Source organism: Procambarus clarkii, chromosome 14 (assembly GCF_040958095.1).
Source record: "Procambarus clarkii isolate CNS0578487 chromosome 14, FALCON_Pclarkii_2.0, whole genome shotgun sequence".
Classification (NCBI taxonomy): Eukaryota; Metazoa; Arthropoda; class Malacostraca; order Decapoda; family Cambaridae; genus Procambarus; species Procambarus clarkii.
In genome coordinates, this window is record NC_091163.1 from 7264542 (window position 1) to 7284428 (window position 19887).

At 36.0% G+C, this 19887-nt stretch overlaps 1 protein-coding gene across 1 annotated transcript; it reads left to right on the forward strand.

The window, feature by feature from the left end:
- Window positions 1-799: 799 nt before the first annotated feature.
- LOC123772076 (lon protease homolog 2, peroxisomal) lies at window positions 800-19711 on the forward strand. The gene is made up of 18 exons (XM_045764990.2): window positions 800-958; window positions 3286-3370; window positions 3895-4096; window positions 4696-4796; window positions 5685-5846; window positions 6184-6360; window positions 6705-6884; window positions 8163-8322; window positions 8760-8854; window positions 9529-9681; window positions 10861-10953; window positions 12585-12693; window positions 13386-13490; window positions 14295-14506; window positions 14657-14869; window positions 15859-16050; window positions 17709-17819; window positions 18883-19711. Exons 1-18 carry the CDS (start codon window positions 849-851, stop codon window positions 19009-19011), a joined length of 2589 nt encoding a protein of 862 aa, XP_045620946.2. The 5' UTR covers window positions 800-848; the 3' UTR covers window positions 19012-19711.
- Window positions 19712-19887: the final 176 nt, after the last annotated feature.

A 19887-nucleotide genomic window follows, 5' to 3' on the forward strand; every position in this document is an offset into this window, starting at 1 on the left:
TCTGTGGGGTCGACCAGTGGATGGAATGGACTTGAGTCGAGGACGGGTTGGGAGAACGGCCACTGCTTTAACCAGCCTATTATGAGGCCGGGTTGCAAGTGATAAAAAAATATCAAATATACATTCTCTGTAACAACTAATTAACCACTTTATCTTGTTTTAATGTATATTTTTGTAATAAAATAATAAAATTATTATTACTGGTATTATAAGTATTATACAAGATAATTATGCCAGGTGATTGAATTATGTAAGGTAACAGCGAAGAGTTAGGGGTGACATGATAGAGGTTTACAAGTGGGTGAATGGACATAACAAAGGGGATATTAATAGGGTATTAAAAGTATCAACTCAAGACAGAACACGAAACAATGGGTATAAATTGGATAAGTTTAGATTTAGGAAAGACTTGGGTAAATACTGGTTCAGTAACAGGGTTGTTGATTTGTGGAACCAATTGCCGCGTAACATTGTGGAGGTGGGGTCCCTCGATTGTTTCAAGCATGGGTTGGACAAGTATATGAGTGGGATTGGGTGGTTATAAATAGGAGCTGCCTCGTATGGGCCAATAGGCCTTCTGCAGTTGCCTTTGTTCTTATGTTCTTATGTAACAGAGGGTAACTATGTAACAGGCAGTTACCTGCCCGAAACGCTGCGCGTACTAGTGGCTTTACAAGATTGTAAATTACCATTCTATGTATTCTCACAAACCCAATGTACATTCTTGTATATAAATAAATAAATAAATAAATAAATAAAAGAACATTCGGGAGACCAAAGTCGAGGTCGGAACACGGGTCGGGAGAGTTTGTTATTGTGGTGGCTCAGATCAGCAGGAGGAGGTCACTATGGGGGCTCCCAGCGTCAACATCCCCAAGAAACTGCCTCTCCTCGTCGTTACTGATGGTGTCCTCCTGCCAGGTGCCACCATCAGGATACCTGTGTCCACAGTGAAAAAGTAAGCTATGCTAGGTATTGGCACAACTTCGAAAGAGCATTGTAAATTTTAAGTTTGTTTGAAGGCAACCAGGGATGCATCTTATCGTTATCATAATTATCAATGGGCTGTAGACTACCTGTTATCATTACAGTCTTCCACTTGAATTGTGATCATTTAGCAAGTTAGACTATAACTCGTATACAGAGCTGTAGTTAGAATGGATTCAGTTTCAGCAACTATCAAAAAGATTCATCTTGTATAACATATATATGAGGGAAGGGGGGTGTGTGGGAAGAGGGGGGGGGGGTGGGAAGGGTTAGGGAAGAGGGTGTGGGAAGGGTTAGGGAAGGGGGGGGGGGTTTGGGGGGGGGGGAGAACTTTTACCCTTGGGCTGTTACCTAGCAGTAAATAGGTACCTGGGAGTTAGTCAGCTGTCATGGGCTGCTTCCTGTGGGGTGGAGGCCTAGTCGAGGACCGGGCCGCGGGGACACTAAAGCCATGAAATCAGCTCGAGATAATCTAAAGAAGGGGCTGTAAAGGGTTGGGGAGAGGGGGGGGGGTGAATGGTAGGAAGCTGGTGAAGGGTATGGCTCAAAATATTTCTTTACTTAGGAGTGTTTACAGTACTTGGGAATATTTGTTCTTAATTTAATTCGCCTGCAGCAATTCTCATAAGACATCTTTCTTGTAAGTTGTAAAACATCCAAAAAATCACTGATTATTTTCCACATCAGCATGTTTCTGAAAGATGAATATTTCTCTTTACACTATATAAATGTGTATGCTGTAGGTACTTGATAGTACTGTACAGTACAAAATTTATAAGGCTTATGTTCATAATGATGTGTAACTAAAGTACAGTATTGGTGATTAGCAAGGCTCCAGCACCTGACAGGCAAGGCCCAAAAGGAAAACAGGTTCACTCGCTGAATTGCCTCGCCTCATTGACCAGCACTAGTGTATTTAGTTAGCTCTATGTGTAGACATGTGCACACTCTTGTGCCCAATTTTGCTCTTGCTAATTTGTTAAAGGATTATTCCTTGTACTCTCTTAATCTACTAAGTAATGCAGTATTTATACAAGTTAAAAACCTGGAATTGCCACAGTAAATATTCTGTAGGCCTACTGAAAGAAAATACAAATAAAATATACAGTAGTACAATACTGTATATTGAACCATAGTACTGTATTGTAAAGATGTTATGTTTTGATTGCCTATACTATATTGTACTATAGTGCATTAAATAAAATAATCTGGTATGTTTGTAATAAGTGACCCCCAAAAAATTAATTTTTAAATAAGCAAATAGTTTGTGCAAAACATGCAATAAGTTCCTGTTATGTGTATTTATATGTAGATATTTGGTGTGTTTTTCATATTGTGTACAATATACAGTAGGTCTAATAAAATATGCACAGTACATCCATTTCTATGCATATATCATTCTAGCTTGTAGAAGAGAGCTGTAGCTTGTGCTGTCATTTTGAATTGCCTATAAATTGCAAAAATTAAATGTATTATTAAAAGGCTCTGAAACAATTATATGGATCTAAGAAATTATATTTTGAGATTAAAGACTCTACATTAATCACATGCTATATGTCACACTTTACTCCATGAAAGACTATGAAAATGGCACAGGGGTGTCTATAATTGCTAATATTTCTTAAAGCATTCAACTTTCAAAAAATTCAAATTCAAAATTCAAATGTTTATTCAGGTAAAGTACATGCATACAAGGTGTGATACTACTATCTCGATATTCAATTATATCTATATTCCCATCTGTCTGTACCTATGTTTGGTGTAATCATCTGTGCTTGCTGGGATTGAATGTCTGTCTTGTCTGTCTGTTCCCTGTTTGTCCTTGTGTCTATAGTTTTGTTATATTTTTTGTTCAGCCTATCCTGGTAACTTTGGTTCCCTTATCTCTGGAACTGTCTTGATCACTTTTAGGTTCTTAAGAAGGTATGGGCTGTCAGGTTGGGGCTGTACAGGCTAGCGGTGTACAATGTCAAATTATTTCATCAAAAAGATTGTACTCTTCTCTATATATGGGCTCGTCTATGCTTTATGGGGAATGAGATCTAGTTTCTTAGTCCTACTTCTTAATCATTAATTAACTGGTGTGTGTTAAGCCAATAAAAATACAGTAGAATAATGGAACTATTGGAACTTCTAAATATTTTTTTTTTATAATAATGGTCTCTAACAAGTGTTGAGATTAAGTACGATGTATTATCCAAGTTTCTTAGAATTCCAGTAACTTTAATAAAGAATTAATTTATTTAAATAGCATGTTGTAAGGAATTTACACCGACATCTTGTATGGTTTCTCGACAGCATTAACCTTGTGCGATCTCGTTTGACATCTGGTAGTAGGCTAGCCAGTACTGTCATCGGAATTGTCACCAAAGAGCCAGACAAGGTGAGTTTTATTACATGCTTAATTGCCTTCTATTTGTTGTAGGTTGACTTAAATTAGTAAACATTAATTTTATCCTCCCGTTGCCATTTGTTTTATTCTTCTAGGGCGTTCTGCCCTTCTCCTGTTCGTCTGGGACTGCTCCAGTGTTGGTTTTTTGAAAACCAACACTGAAGCGTAAACCCAGAAAATGGCGCTTCATTACATTCAATGCTTAATTTTTTTTATTTTTTTTTTTTAACTTTTTCAATATTTTAAATGACCCTTGTCAATACTGTACTGTATAAACCATGGTAGGTTTATGTGTGTTTACTTAATTCAGTAAATGTTGCGAGTGGAACAGAGAGGGAGTTGTGTACTTATATATTTATTTGAAACCTACATTATTTTCATCATATAAATATAATTTATAATATATAATATAGTTATAATATATATAATATAATATAATATATAATATAAATATATAATATAAATATATAATATATTATAATATAATATAGTTTTATAAATATTCCTTCTTGTAGGAAGGGAAGGTGAATGCTTTACATGAAATTGGAACAGCTGGAGTAGTAGTTCAAGTGACAGGTACCAACTGGCCACGACCAACATACTCACTTCTGGTGACTGGACTTTGCCGCTTCAGATTAGAGTCCATCATTCAGGAGCATCCATATCCAGTTGCAAGTGTGACACAGTTAGATGACATCAAAGATATAAATGATGAAGGTAAGTTATATTGAAACATTTTTATGAAATAATAAATGCTCATATATGGCACATTTTATGTTTTTCACTGCAGCTTTAGTTGAATATTGTAAGGCCAAAAGTTTTATAAGTTATAATTCATTGTGTCTGGGGGCAGGAAGTCGGTGTATTCATATACGTTAGGCTTATATCGAGGTCCCCCCCCCCCCTCCAATGTCAAATTACTGACACTGCTCAGGATGCAACTCCACAACAAGCTGATTAACTTCCGAGTCCCTACTTACTGCTAGGTGAACAGCGGCATTAGGTGAAAGAAAATGTGCCCAACCATGTCTGTCCCGCTTAGGATTCGAACCTGGAATTCTTGATTGTGCTTCGAGAATGAACCCGACTGTACTACTGGGACCCTTTTCTCGCAAGACGGACTATTGATCATTGTCATTTACATCAGTTTGTGGTGGGGGGGAAGCATCCACCAGAGGCTACCCCTTCAAAACAGTCATTCCCTGAAAGAAATGTATGTGCTGTGAAGACATAAACATTGTATTATGTAGTATTGGTCTAATTTGTCACGGTATGGAAAGGTGTCTTCTCTTATAAAAGCTCTTTCTTAACTCCAGATGATGCAAAGCTTGCAGATCTGGCTTCAGAGTTCAAGAATGCTGCTCAGATACTCATTGATCTGCTAGGTGTGTCTGTGCCAGCCGTTGCTAAACTGAAGGTATGATATGTGATGCCCTTGAAAATCCAGATCATATTGTTCCAGACCAGATTCTAGTTACGTGAAATATTTTAACATTGAATTGACAAAAAAAAAAAATCCCCTTTTGTGACTTAAATTTGTGTTGTCATCATTAAAAATTGTATAATACAGTACATGTTTCAGCCCATTCAGACTGAAAAATTATATATAAACAGTGATTTTGTTTGCTTATAAATAATACTTTGAAAAAATATTAAATGATGATAATTTGTTCAATTTTTTGTAGCATAGACTAATAACCTAAAGGAAATTAAATGTAGTATTACGTCTGTCATGCCATCTGTTAAGCTTCAGCACTCGCCATAAATTGGCCTTGAAATTCTCAATGTCTTTAGTAAGTGCTGATCTTTCAGCTACAGATTGTACTACTGATAGATATGTCTTGTCAGGACAGATATTTATCAGTATGACAGTAGATGGCATGTTCCAAATCCTCATGTTTGTTTCAATGTTTGTATCCTGTACATATAAAGAAAATATTGGTTTGTCCAAAGATGGAAAACCCGGTGCTTGGGGCTACTCTTGCCAACTTTTCAAGATTACACAAGGGTGGTATGGGACTGTCATAGGCCAGTTGAGGTTGACCTCACTGCCCCCTCCTCCTCTCCTCTTAAGGATCCACTCCTATTCTGAACCCTACCAACCTCTACGAAGCCTGAAAGTGGGGTTTTCCATGTGATTATTTAAACACTTTTTTCGCTGTTCGTATTATCCAAACTTACACACAATGTAACAACAACATGTGGTGGTACATGACTGTGCTATAACATTCATGTACCACCAATGTGTTGTAAACAGTGTATGATGCCAACAAAATATAATAATTCATCCAAATTTGTATAATAGTACTTGGTAGAGCGAGTACCTAGTCGTCAGTTGGCAGACGTGGTTGCAGCACTGGTCAGGGCCACTCTGCCAGAAAAATTAAAAGTTCTTGATGCAGTTGATGTTGCAACAAGAATAAGGGTTACCCTACCACTTCTCCTGAGGCATATTCAGAGACTTAAGGTGTGTACATATATTTTCTTTTCTTTTTTTTTAATCCCTGCCTCTCCCTCCTTTAAATCCCATATATATATGATAATTATGCCCTCTGAATTTGAATTATTTGAATTGAATTGGCCATTTCAGCATTGTTCATCCAATATAAGTCATCTTGTATAGCTTTTGAGTACTTTTCTGAGTATATTTCCTGCCCTGTTGTCTTTGGTTGACAACTATACATAGTGTGATTTAAATTAGAAATACAGTAATGTATTCAGTCAGAGACCACTTATATCTGGACAGACATTTATATTTGTAGCATGAAGTATGTGGCTCATGATGATGAGCAACTTGATAACAGGATGTGCGTGAGGCTGGGGGTGAGGAAGGGGGTAACAAGGCTAATCAGATCGTGCACATCAGTCGTGGCGGTCGAAACTTGTCTCCTGACCCAGACTCTTTGGACGACGGTGAGAATGAAGTGAATGAATTGGCAGCCAAGATTAATGCTGCAAACATGCCAGAGGAAGCTCGCAAGGTAATGATTGCATAGTATTTTAATGTAACCTATGTTCTGGATATGAAATAATTTAACAAAAGGAATTATAATGTACTTTATTTTGTAATACAGTATTCAGACAAAGGTGGTGAAAAGTTAGTTGAAAATTTGTTTGCATTTTTTTTTTAGTACTCATTGGTCTGTTTTGGTTATATTATTTGACCTGTCATTGCCTGTAGTGATGCAGTAAATGCTTGAGTACGTTTAATAGTAATATTTATATTACCTGTATATATATAAAAAATTTTACTGATTTTAAGTGCATAGCACTTGAATCATTTATTTCTGCTTATACTTACAATAATAAGCTTAACTTTGTGCAGGCATCAATGAAGGAACTTGGTCGTCTGAAACGCATGGCACCACACATGCCAGAGTATTCCATGACCCGTAATTACCTTGATCTGATTGTTGAGCTTCCTTGGTCCACTTCTGTGAGAGAGACCTGCAACATCCGCAAGGCCCGAGCAGACTTGGATGCTGATCACTATGGCCTACAAAAGGTACAAAGAGCCAACCTCTGCTTTGGTTTATTTACTCACAAAGGTCTTGCTATTGATTGCTGTAATATTTAAAGGAAAATTAAAAAATGTAATTAATTGAATAAATTATATTTGCCATGAATTGTAATAAATTGTAGTAAAATCATTGTAAAGTACTTAAGAATGAAGTACAGCATATTAAAATTATATCTTGTGTTAAACCACACACACACACAGCTATCCTATACTTCCTATATACAGTATAGGGTGTAATATGATGCTTAAATTGGTCAAATACCCAGAGCCTGACAGTGTGAATAGTGGGAAACACACTGTGTGTGGTGTTCCCAACATCCACACTGTGTGCTGTGGATAAAAACTGTCGGCCATTGCTCATAGTGGCAGAAGCAGCAACATGCAGCGCATAGCTTGTGCACTCTTACATCCCTCTCGTCATTTGGCTATGATGAATTTTTCCAGTTTCCATTTTAGAGTTAACCACTTCAACAGTCTGCATGTATCACGTGTTGTGGTCACAGTGCATTCGATCCAGGCCAGCCCCTGAATCTGCTGATGTACAACTCCTAAATTAATGGCTTGCATTTATGTTATTTTATTTTATATTATGCTCCTTGAAATTCATAGGCTCTGTCAATTACTATAAATTCATGCTAGAATTAGTTTTTAAGGTTCATATTAGTTTGCAGAAGTTTTTGTAATTCTAGAAGCTACAAAAAAGGGTTGTAGAATCTAATAATAAATTATTTGGTGATTGTATTGAATGGTAAAGGGTTAAGAATGGTATTTATAATATATGTAAATAAAAATGAATGACTTTACAGTTGATCTGGCATGTCGAGATATGTTTTACACAAAATTTTTAGGTGACTAAAGTTTTGTGTGCACTTCAGTTGTAGTTTGTTCTGAAATGGTCGACACCGTATCATAGTTTGAAGGTAAGCTAACAGATATAGAAATTGTAAATGCACAATACAAAATAGCATTAAGGAACAAAATTGCCTTGTGAAGCTTGGGATGTATTTACACATCCCAAGCACATTTACCAAGCCAAGCTTTTTATGTACAGTACTCAACTTTTTAACCTCAAGGTGTAAAGTAAAGGCGTCTTGATTTATACAAGGTTATTTTTGTGCTGTACTGTCTTCATTTATCTCCGATTTCAGCATGGAAAAAGCATCAAGATTCGGCTCTTGTAAAAACACGTTTATTTCATAAATTTTTCGGGCGAGGGATATTTTCATTTAACAAATAAAAAGACAATAAAATAACATTTTCCAGGTGAAGCGTAGAGTGTTGGAATATCTAGCAGTCAGACAACTCCGAGGTGATCTAAAAGGACCAATTTTATGCTTTGTGGGTCCACCTGGAGTTGGGAAAACTAGTATTGCAAAGTCGATTGCAACAACTCTTGGTCGGCCTTACCACCGTATGTCATTAGGTGAGGTACCTTTGCTTGAGAACTTTACATACTTTTTTTTTTTTTTAATTATCATTTCTGACTTTCATGAATTTGGGTTGAAGCAGTTTTAACAAAACTGTATCAAATCTATTACCCTTTTACATTTTTGCCAAAGTGAAAGTCATCACTATTTGTATGTGGCTTTGTATTGACCAAATAATGTTAATGCAACTACAGTACATAGTACTGTATTGCCATTTTCAGTTGATTGATGAGAAAGTTGGGGGCTATTATCATTACAGATCAAGGATGTGTGTTCATTATAATAATAATTCATCGTGTCGGGGGACCGGAAGCCAAAGTGCAGTGCACAAGGTAGGACATTATGAAGATGAAATTAGGTACTAGTTATGTACCTAACACTACAATTAGGTAAATTGTAGTGATTTACTTTTATTATTGAAAGTGTTTTGCAGGTGGAGTAAGTGACCAACATGACATAAGAGGTCATCGTCGAACTTACATTGGTGCTATGCCAGGGAGGGTCATCCAGGGCTTGAGAAATGTAAAAGTATGTAAAAAAAACTATTTTCTTTAATATTCAAGTAAATAATATTACTGTATTTGTATAAGAGATAACTCTTGCCCTCCAGGAACTCCCTTTGAGATGTTGGGAACTATGGGGAATTCTCTAGCAAATCTTAAACATTTTTCTGGTGCCCTCCATTCACCTTGGGTTTATTGGTCTGCTTTCACTCTTCTTTTCAGGATTTTGATAAACCTTCTACCTTCTTTTAATGAGCCCTCTGCTATCATTTATGTAGTCGCATAGCAATCCTATGCTTTTGTCTTTTCTGTGTTTCCAGGCCATTATAAAGCTCTCTTAAGTGGCAAGTATTTATCTTTAGCTTTTTCTATAGTTGCCTATCCTTATTATACCCTCTTGCTTATTGTGTAGCATGTTAACGCCATATGCAATGAGAAAATGAATTGCAGCCATGCGGGGTAATAGAATCTTCCCGAGTGTTCATGATTTTGATCTTGTATTAACAACAGATGTTAACTTATCAAATACTGTATTTGGTTGCCCTGCTAAGGTAATGTTCATATACCTTGGAGCCTAATTTGTGAATTATTCCTCATCAGTATAAGAGTATCGTTATCCATTCAGTAAACTGTTAAATAATTTGTATAGGCAGATTCACAATGTTTAGTGCGTGTACAAAATTTACTTTATATCTACAGGTGAAGAATCCTGTAATGTTGTTGGATGAAATAGACAAGCTGGGTACAGGTATCCATGGTGATCCAGGAGCTGCCCTGCTGGAAGTTCTTGATCCTGAACAAAATTCTACTTTCACAGATACTTACCTCAACCTGCCTTTTGATCTCTCGCAGGTGAAAATATTGTTATGTATACTTTGTGCCATCTTTGGAAATACTTAATTATTGGATTTAATACTGTGTGTTTCACATCTTTGTAAGATAATTGTAATTTTTGTGTAGTTTGTACCACTTGAGACAGTAGTGTTTCATTGGTAGATGATGACTGATGAGTGACATGGTAGCCTTAGTCTTATGAAGTAGCAGGATGCTGCCATGGAGCATTTGAAGAGTGTGGTGATGGCTTTCAGTGATTTCTTCTTTCATGAAACAATAATACACTATGTTCAGTTGCTTGAAATATAATCTGGAAAGAATGAGGGTTCAATGCTATAAATATACAAATGAAAATATAAAAGGAAGCCGAAACAAAAGAAATGTACAAGTAAGGAAAATGAAGGAGAGAGGGAAAGATGACTTGATCATTGACACATACAGTACTGTGATCCAGTTATGATGCAGGATGAATGCTGCTAGAAAATTGTATCATAATGGGGGATGTTCTGTTGCCAAGTCATGGGTAACCAGATCTTCTCAAATCTCAATCAAAAGTCCTCTCAATCTTCTCAAAAGTCCTGCCATCAAATTAATTAATTAAGACTTAAATTAATTCAAATTGCTACAAGTGTGTACAGTACTGTATTTGTGGGACAATTTTAAGTACATACTATATAATCTCCAAGGTGGAGAATGGGATGCTGTTATTTACCTGTTTATGTAATATGAATTACATTTATGAAGTGTCTTATTATTACCTACTTTTATGGGACAGGGAGGCATCAGTCTAGATAAAAGTGAAAAATAATGAAAGAGAGGTACACATATATTTATCACTATCATTCCCATTACAGTATTGTATATTGTATCGCATAAAGAAGCACCACCACACTACAGTACTCACCGAGAGCAGCACGCCGCTTATTAAAATATTGGTTTAGAGAAAGTTAGAGAATGATACTCGTTTATATGTGATGAGTGTTGTGTTGAATTTGTTAGATACCAAATTTAATACATGGTTTAAATATTGAACACCAAAATCCAAAGAATGTGATATGGCTTCATTTATCACATAGAGTACTGTATATGACAGAATATCAAGGATGTGGGTTTGACTCTTATCAAACGGCTTCAATATTTTTCTGTTTAAGTATTGTTCACACACACACAAATGTATTTTTTTTTTATTATTGGCAGGTGCTCTTTGTTGCTACTGCCAACACCCTGTCTACAATACCATCGGCATTACTTGATCGCATGGAGGTTATCCACGTTCCCGGGTATACACAGGTAGACATTTTCTGCTTAGTACTGTATACTGTTAATAAGAGTTATGGCTTGGAGAAAAAAAATTAAGAATTTCAGCAACGTACAAGAATGAATACAAATTTTATGGTATAGTAGGGATAGTATAATTAAACCTGATTGTATTGCGAGATACTGTTTATGAAGATTAGTACATTACCTCGTAATGTTTACAAAGCTTAGTGCTATGTAGTTATACTGGCTTAGTGCTTTCTCCTGATTACCTCACCTTACAAAGCTTAGTGCATTATGAGGTATTTACAAATTAGTGCAGTATGCGGTATCGTTTACAGGTGCATTATGCGGTATCGTTTACAGGTGCATTATGCGGTATCGTTTACAGGTGCATTATGCGGTATTGTTTACATAGCTTGGGGCATTGAGGTATTGTTTACAAAGCTTGGGGCATTATGAAGTACTGTATGTACTACTGTATTTATAGTTATAATAAGTTTTTATTAAATTAAAGTGCACTGGCCACTCATTAACCCAAATCTCTGGACCACCGAGTCAAAATTGTGATCAGGTTTTACCCTCGATATTAGGATTGAATCCAGATGTATAGAACTTGGTGACTGGTGCTCCACAAATATATGCAATGACATTAATATATTAAAAGCATATAGTAAGTAATTTGTGAGTGAGGGTATGTGTAAAATGTTTAATTTATCTTGCCTGCATTTTGAGAAAAAAACATAAATCTAGTCTATCCTGCTTTTGAAAAAATGAGTTCTGTTTAATAATATGGTCCTTGGGCTGGAGGGTAGAGTGACGGTTTCGCTTCATGCAGGACGCCGTTCAATTCCCGACCATCCAAGTGGTTGGGCACCATTCCTTTTCCCCCCGTTCCATCCGAAATCCTTATCCTGACTCCCTTCCAAGTGTTGTACTGTATAGCTGTAATGGCTTGGTGCAATTCCCTGTGAATTCCCTCCCTTCCCTCAAATATTTATATATAATAGTGTGTTAATAATACAATAATAATTTATTGTCAGGGAACAGGAAGCCAAAATGTATTCATACATGTTAGGCTTATATCCAGGTTCCCCCCCCTCCCCCAAAAAAAGTTTGAATTACTAACCCCACTCAGAATGCCATCCCACAAGCCAACTAATTCCAGAGTACCTACTTACTGCTAGGTAAACTGGGGCATTAGGTGATAGGAAATGTGCCTGACAATTTGTCTTGCCCTGGATTCGAACCTGGAATTCTCGACTGTGAGTTCAGGACGAACCCGACTGTACTACCGGGACCCTTTAATTTTGTCCGAGCAGGAATACACAGGACTATATACTGTACATAATTTGTTTAGATGTTTTTCCTGGTCTCCCTGAAATATACTGACCATTTACTAATTTAGATAACGTGAGGAGGAATCCAGTCCAGGTAATACAAAGATCAAGGTTACCAATTTAATTTTATGATGCTTACACTTTAATTTTGTTTCTATCCTAAAATTACCCTGCAATTTCTTAATGCAAACCCATCATATACACCTTTCGTAATAAGTTTTTATTTACACTGGGAAATCGAGTAATGTTTGATTGTTTACCATCTTAGAAAAACAAATTTAAATATATCAAAATTTAGTTATTTATCTGTACAGTACTTTCCAGGAAGAGAAAGTGATGATTGGACAGCTGCACCTTCTTCCCAAACAGCTACAGGAGCATGGTCTCTCTAAAGACATACTTGATATACCAAAGGAATCCATTGCAACAATTAGTAAGTAATGTTCAATCTCTGTTTGAACTTCAATTATGATTTGATAACAAAAACCAGAATTATTATTACTGCAATAGTAATAAACTCTGCTAGATGTTAGAATGTAAGTTTTGTGAGCAGGAGTCCCTCAATTGCCACCAGGGTCAGGGTTGAGCCAGGATACTGTTTCTGTCGGGATATGGTCCTCGTTTACTGTGATGAACTTTTCAAATGGTCTTGTCATGTGATTTTGGCGAGATAGTCACGTATTTCTATATTCCTCTTAAGCACTTCCTTAATGATGTTTTTGGATTTTAGCTTCACATATGTACAGTATATAATGTACAAAAATTATAACAAATTCTATCGATAATGTAGATACGGAATACAGTGGAACCTCGAGTGACGAACGGCTCCAGATACAAGCATTTCGAGTAACTAGCAAGCCATTCGCAGAAAATGTGTCGACTGACAAGCTTTTGCTCGATTAACGAGCATTCCTGCTGGTTCTCGAACACCTCCGACGACAGTTTTGGTTATTTCGCAAGATGAGTTTTCCACATGATGAGCACGGTGCCGGAACGGATTAAACTCGTTAATCGAGGCGCCACTGTATAATTTTTTTGTTAAAGTTTTTATAAAGCTGTGTTCATCCATAGCTAATATTCACCTTGATAGCATTTTGATAGTTAATGATAGGTTTCCTATCTTAGTTGGAGAGTACACCCGAGAGGCTGGTGTGCGGACACTGGAGCGCAAAATTGGGGCAGTGTGTCGAGCTATTGCTGTTCAGGTTGCCGAGACAGGACATGATCAAGGTATGATCCTACTTTTTGTTTAGGTGTTTACTCATTGCACATGTAAATTGTGTGTTTCCCAACCATAAGTATGTACTATATAGGGTGAGCCAGGGAAGGAAAGTGGCTAGTAGAGAGCCCAGGCTGCAAAGACGAGAAGAAATACAGTTGGAGGGCTGCATCAAAGGGTGGAAAGGTCAACCCTTCTATACAGATGTGTGCTGACCGAGTGGTCTGAATGAGAAAAATCTAAGATATCTGTATAAATGGACAATATAGGAATATTGTGTAGGGTTAGGAGAATAAAAGTTAATAAATTAAAATGTTATGAAGAGATGCTGAGTGGTTTGTCAATATACAGTATATTGTGGTTTATTGTCGATAAACCACAATATTGCAGAAAGGGTACGGGAAAGTTTAGTCATGTTGGATGAATGGAAGATGGTAGACTAGTAAAGAGTGTATTCAAGTGAATGTGAGGGTAAGAGGAGAGGAAGAACATTCCTGGAAATGAAGATTGTGTGACCAATGCACATGGTTGTATGGAAGAGGCTTGTAAAGAGGGAGTAAATATATTTGTATGTGTTCTGTTAATTTCCTGAAGTGTTGTGGTGTTTGGTTTATCTGTAATACTTTGCACTATGTAAGAAATGGTGAATGGAATAGATGAATGAAGTATGTTAATATCTTTATCTTTGTTTCTTTTACTGCTGCTGCTCTTTATCACCACTACCCTCCCCTCCAACTCCCATGCCTCACTGTCCAAGAAAAGTTGATAATAGGTTAATGATGATTTTGTATACATTTTACAATTTAACTCTAAAGATGAAGTCAAATCATCGGATGTAATAGTGGCAGAAGCTGAAGATCAGAATCACAAAATGGCGGAAGAGTATACTAATGAAAAGCATGAAGTGGAGCCTCCTCAGGAAATAGAACAGATACCCCTACAACCTTTGATAAATCTTTCTCAGCTGAGGGAACATATGGATCTACCAGTCATCATAGACAAAAAGATGATAGATGATATTCTGGGGGTAAGAAAATACAAAAATTGATAATGATAGAAATTAAGGAAAAATATTACAAAATATTTGATTATACTGTAGTAATTGATTTAAATATCAATAATTTTCTTAACTTTTCCAATTTGAAATATAAAGATAAAATATTTTATGTTTGTGCAGCCACCCATATTTCAAAGTGGGTTAGCAGGACGAGTTAGTGTTCCTGGTGTAGCAGTGGGTCTTGCCTGGACACCAGTTGGTGGTGAAGTGATGGTAGTGGAGGCATCACGTACTGCAGGAGATTCTGGTCTCACCCTAACTGGCCAGCTGGGCTCTGTCATGCAGGAATCAGCTAAGATTGCCTTGTCGTGGGTCAGACAGCACTCTTTTCTGGTAGGTTGAAGATACAGTATCTATACTATTATTTTTTAAATACAGTACAGTGTATTTATTTCAACAGATTGTTTGTGTGTAACTTTTTTTATGTATAGTTTTAATGTTCTTAGCCTCATTTAGGAATGACTACATTCTAGGGAACGATCACATGAGTAACACATGAGCATTCCTGTCTAGGGACAATAATATAACCTTCCTGTGCCTAAACAATATACAGTATGTAAGAGTCCATGTTTTACTTTTTCCTGTTCCATTCTTCTTGATGGTCAAATTACTCTGATGTTCTCATTCTTTATCCCTTTAATTGTTCAATACTAGTACTGTATATCCATTTTCACTTGAATATACTGTGCCATATTAAAGTGGAGTATGCTTTTCATCAGATTCTACTGTCTGTTTACCGTTTGTAACTCGTTCAGATATATCTCGACACCCATTTATCTCTCCTCACTTGAATGATTATCCAGACGTTTGAAATTTTATTTTTTCCAACATCTCTCACTCGGTACGTCTTTCTCCAGCAAAAATCATCTTTTAGTTGCTTCTTTTTTGTGTAAATTACTCTCTCGTGCACTTTCTCCCAGTTTCGTTTGTTGTCTTTAAAATTCACGTTCAGTACTATCACGACCTCATAATAATGTTCTTATTTAACACCCCTCTTCTAAGCCTGATTTTTTGAGTAACTTACCAGCTAGAATTTGTTAAGGCTATGGATAAGTTCAAAAAAAATTTTAATTTCCAAGAATTACTGTATGAAGAAAATTGTGCATATTGCCTCTAGTTACAGCACACATCAATCTCGAGCTAAGTTTTATAACTACAGTGATTGTAATTTTCATGAGGGTGTTATCCTACAAAATGCTTATTAATTATCTTTATATTTATTTTGACTGAGTTTATTTCATTTACTGAAATACCTAAAAATAATTAGCAAATCTACAAATCATGATTTCAGGACAATGCTTTAATTTGTTTATATTCTACAGCTAGAGCTAGACAAAGATTTTATGAAGGATGAGGAGATTCACATGCACTTTCCAGCCGGAGCCATTAACAAAGATGGGCCCTCAGCTGGAGTTACGATACTCACTGTGTTAGTGTCGCTGCTCTCCAACCGATGTGTTCGGTCTAACGTGGCTATGACTGGCGAGATCACTCTTAATGGAGTTGTATTGCCAGTAAGTCGAGTTGCACTATAGTGTTACATGTTCCTAATCAATATTTAATGTGCAATTTTATCCAATTATATTTTGGTAATATTGAGCTCAAAAGCTTGAGATTTAGGTAATCATACTCAAGCAAGGTAAAGTTTGCAAAGCATTAGATCCTCGTGTACTGTAAATAGTCATATTATTTCTAGATGGCTGGAGTTTTATTTCTGGGTAAAACATTGCACTTCATTCCTGCTATACATTATAGTAATATCACTTGAATATTAGTATTTACAGTATGCCAGTAGGTATATCATTAATACAGTATTATAGAAGATAACCATATACATGTGTAACACAAGTGGTGTAAATTAAATAGCAGATATTTGTATAGTTTCAAAATGATTTCCTTTTAACCGAGTCTTCAGTTTATTAAACTTACATTTCACATTTTCCTTGGATTAGAATTATTAGTATTAGCATTATTAGTATTTATTAGTACAGTATTAGAATTTTTATGATCGGTTGGTCAGGGGCTCTTCATAATGGTTAAGATGGAGAAAATACTTTTTGTATAACCCAATGATTTGTAGTTCCTGCAATGACAGATGTCTCAAGTTGTCTGTAGTTCTCCATGTACAAGTAGTCTGAAACTTTTTAATTATGAGTAATATATAAAAAAAACTGAAGTGTAAGCTATGTCTTACACTTACACAAAATACACGTGGCAAGGCAGTGACATGCGTCTGGTTAAGATGGTTACATGTTACTTCAAGTTTACTTGCACAGTAAAGTACCAAGCCCAGGCTATACTGCACCTATGACTATAAAGGGTCTAATTCTACATGTCAATATTGCTCACTAACTCACCGTGCTTCAGTCTGTTTAGTCTTATTATTATTACAGCCACTGAGGCAGATAGAGAAGCAGGTACTTGTATGATGCTCTAGCAGAAATTTAAATACATACAGCACAGAATTTACTTGCCAAATCTATGGTTGCAACATACTTTTCAGGCTGGGTTTACTGGCCAGAGTTTCCACAGGTCAGAGTTCGCCGACCTGAGAAAGTTGGTCCTTGTTTATTTACACTATTTTGGGGCCATGGCCTTGCCTTTTAAAATTCTAGCACTAAGAGAGAAATCTCTACTGTTAAGATCTGGTAATCGTCCGTCACAAGTCGATATTGAAATTTCGCCAAGTGAAATTAGCCCATAGGGCATGAGAAAGGAGCATAGTTTATGAATGGTAAACTTTTAATATGGCTCCAGCCATATTTTGAAAAACTTAATTGATGAATAAAACATTGAGAAATATTAATAGCAATGCATTGTTCATCTTGATGCATGATACAAATGCTTTCTAAAAGCATCTCTGGTTGCAACTAATTGGGGGTTGTTCCTGTATAGTTTGTAAAATCAAGGTTGCACTGTAAATTGGAGAAGCATCAAATATTGAGAGAAATCCATGGGGATCACTGTATAATTTCAGTACATCAAATGAACTGATCCAATGCAGAAACAATGTTATATTGGGCTGTAGTTTAACAATGCCAGGTAAAGTAGGACATTTCAGATTACTGAAACTACTGATTAAAAGTTGAGTTGGTAGAATATTGTGAGGAGTGCATTAGGAGTGTCTTGCGCAATCTATCTATATTTAGTTGCTAATAAAAGGAACTTACAGGTTGGTGGCATAAAGGAGAAGTTAATGGCAGCACACCGGGCAGGGCTGACCACAGTCATTATTCCAGCAGCCAATAAGAAAGACCTTGCAGATATCCAAGCCTCGGTGTTGGTAAGTATTTATTAATGCACAACTTTCAATTTACACTGCCTTTAATTTCATCCTATTTTAGTCATTTTGAGAAAGTATATAGATAATAATGTAACAAAATAATTTGTAAAGGAAAGTTTTGAGAGCTTTATATACATCAAATTTCTTAAATTATTTGTTTTAAAAGATAGTAGTCAATATATGGAGTTGAATAATCAAATAGCTATTATAGTTTGTATTAAAGAGTTAGTTATGGATCTTGCATCAGATATTCAGCACTCAAGCAAAGAATGATGTGACCATTGATAGGATTTGTACTTAATTTATTCTCTAATAACTTCACTGAAAACATTCTGGATGAATGAAATATAAATGTGAAAATTAGTGAAAAGCAAAAAAACAAATTAAGCTGCAGATGTCTTAAGTTGATAATCCAGATATATTATTATGGAGATAGATGTTAAATGAATGAATACCACTGTTGTTGAGAGAAGTGTGAATATTAGAAAGATGGGTAGTGTAAATGACAATTGGCAGAAGAGTCGACTACCAGTTGACTATCCTGTGTCTCGTCTAATTACTCTATTTTGCTAAATATTTAATTTAAATTCATTTCATTGATGTGCTCCAGGACCAACGATTTTATACTAACTTCCAGTATGCGATTTCACCAGATCTCTCTACACTTGGGGGGGGGGGGGGGGGGAGAAATGAGGGGAAGAGGATGAGGGTAGGCGAGATAGAGCAGCAGTCAAAGGAACATGTGGGTGTTGTCGTTATTGCCGGGCAAAATCAATTTGTCGGGATGTAGGAAGACACGAGTATTAAGAATGTCAGAACTAGAATAGATAAATGGTTGTTATTTAGCTTTATAACGTGTGCATTGATGCCGAGTGTGTGGAGGAGAGGACTTGTGTTGAAGGACACTTAACAGTTAAACTTATTACATAGCTGCTTAATTCTTGGTGTCTTTCTTGAGATTCTTGTTGTCTTTAATACAGAAATACACAAATTATGTATACTTAAAATACTCTAACTTAGAGGATTTGGAAATGTTACAAATTATTTGTTTTGTCACCAACAGGATGAAATAGAAGTGGTGCTGGTTAACACAGTGGAGGAGGTCCTTCAGGCAGCCTTTGATGATTTCTCCGACCTCCTCACTGAGAATAACGACGAAGACCCAACAAAACCATTGCCTAGTAAACTTTAAGAACTAGGTTACAAAATTTTTTCTAGAGTTATTGTCTTAAAGTTTTATAAAGTGTAAAACACTAAAATACTATAAACAGTGTAGACCTCAAATGTTAAAAAAAAAAAAAAAAAAAAAAAAAAAAACTGCTTTAAAATGATTCATGGTTGTAAATATTGTTTTGGAGAATCATTCTTTCCCAAGTAAATATAAATATCTAAATGTCTAAAATCATTACTCTAAATCAAATTATATTTTCACTTTTAATGTTTCAGTAGGGATTTGATTGTTATGATAGAGGACTTTAATGTTAAAGTAAGGTTTTATGCTGTACTCTAAGCAATGTTGCACAAAATAATAAACATACAAAAATGCCTCCGTATACTTTTTGATTTACAAATGTACCCTGTTGGAAAATAGGTAATGTGGTGCAGTATACAGTACAAGAAATTAGAAACAAGAAACTAAACTACAGCATGGTATCCATAGCAAAGATTCTCTGCAAAGGAGGCTTGTGAAACACTTAATGATGACTGGGAGGAGGCATGTATAAACATCCTATAAGGCAATAAGTTAGTCTCTAGTTTATAACAAGCGGCAGATCCCTCCAGGTACGGAGTACCATTGAACTGCCTTATTTACGCTACTGTATAACTTGCTTCTGTGTTGAATTTACATTTCATCCTGTTCTACTAATCAAATTAATAAATATTATTGGGTATACAGCATATTATTAACCTTTACAACAATGTTTAATGTACTTCATGTGACACTCGATGACTATGTCTGAAGGAAACCCTTCATGTGACCGGCACCTCTCCTGCCACATTTCATATTAACCAATAATGAATGGGAATCGAATCTCAATATGCAAAGTCTTAATTCAGCACATTTAGA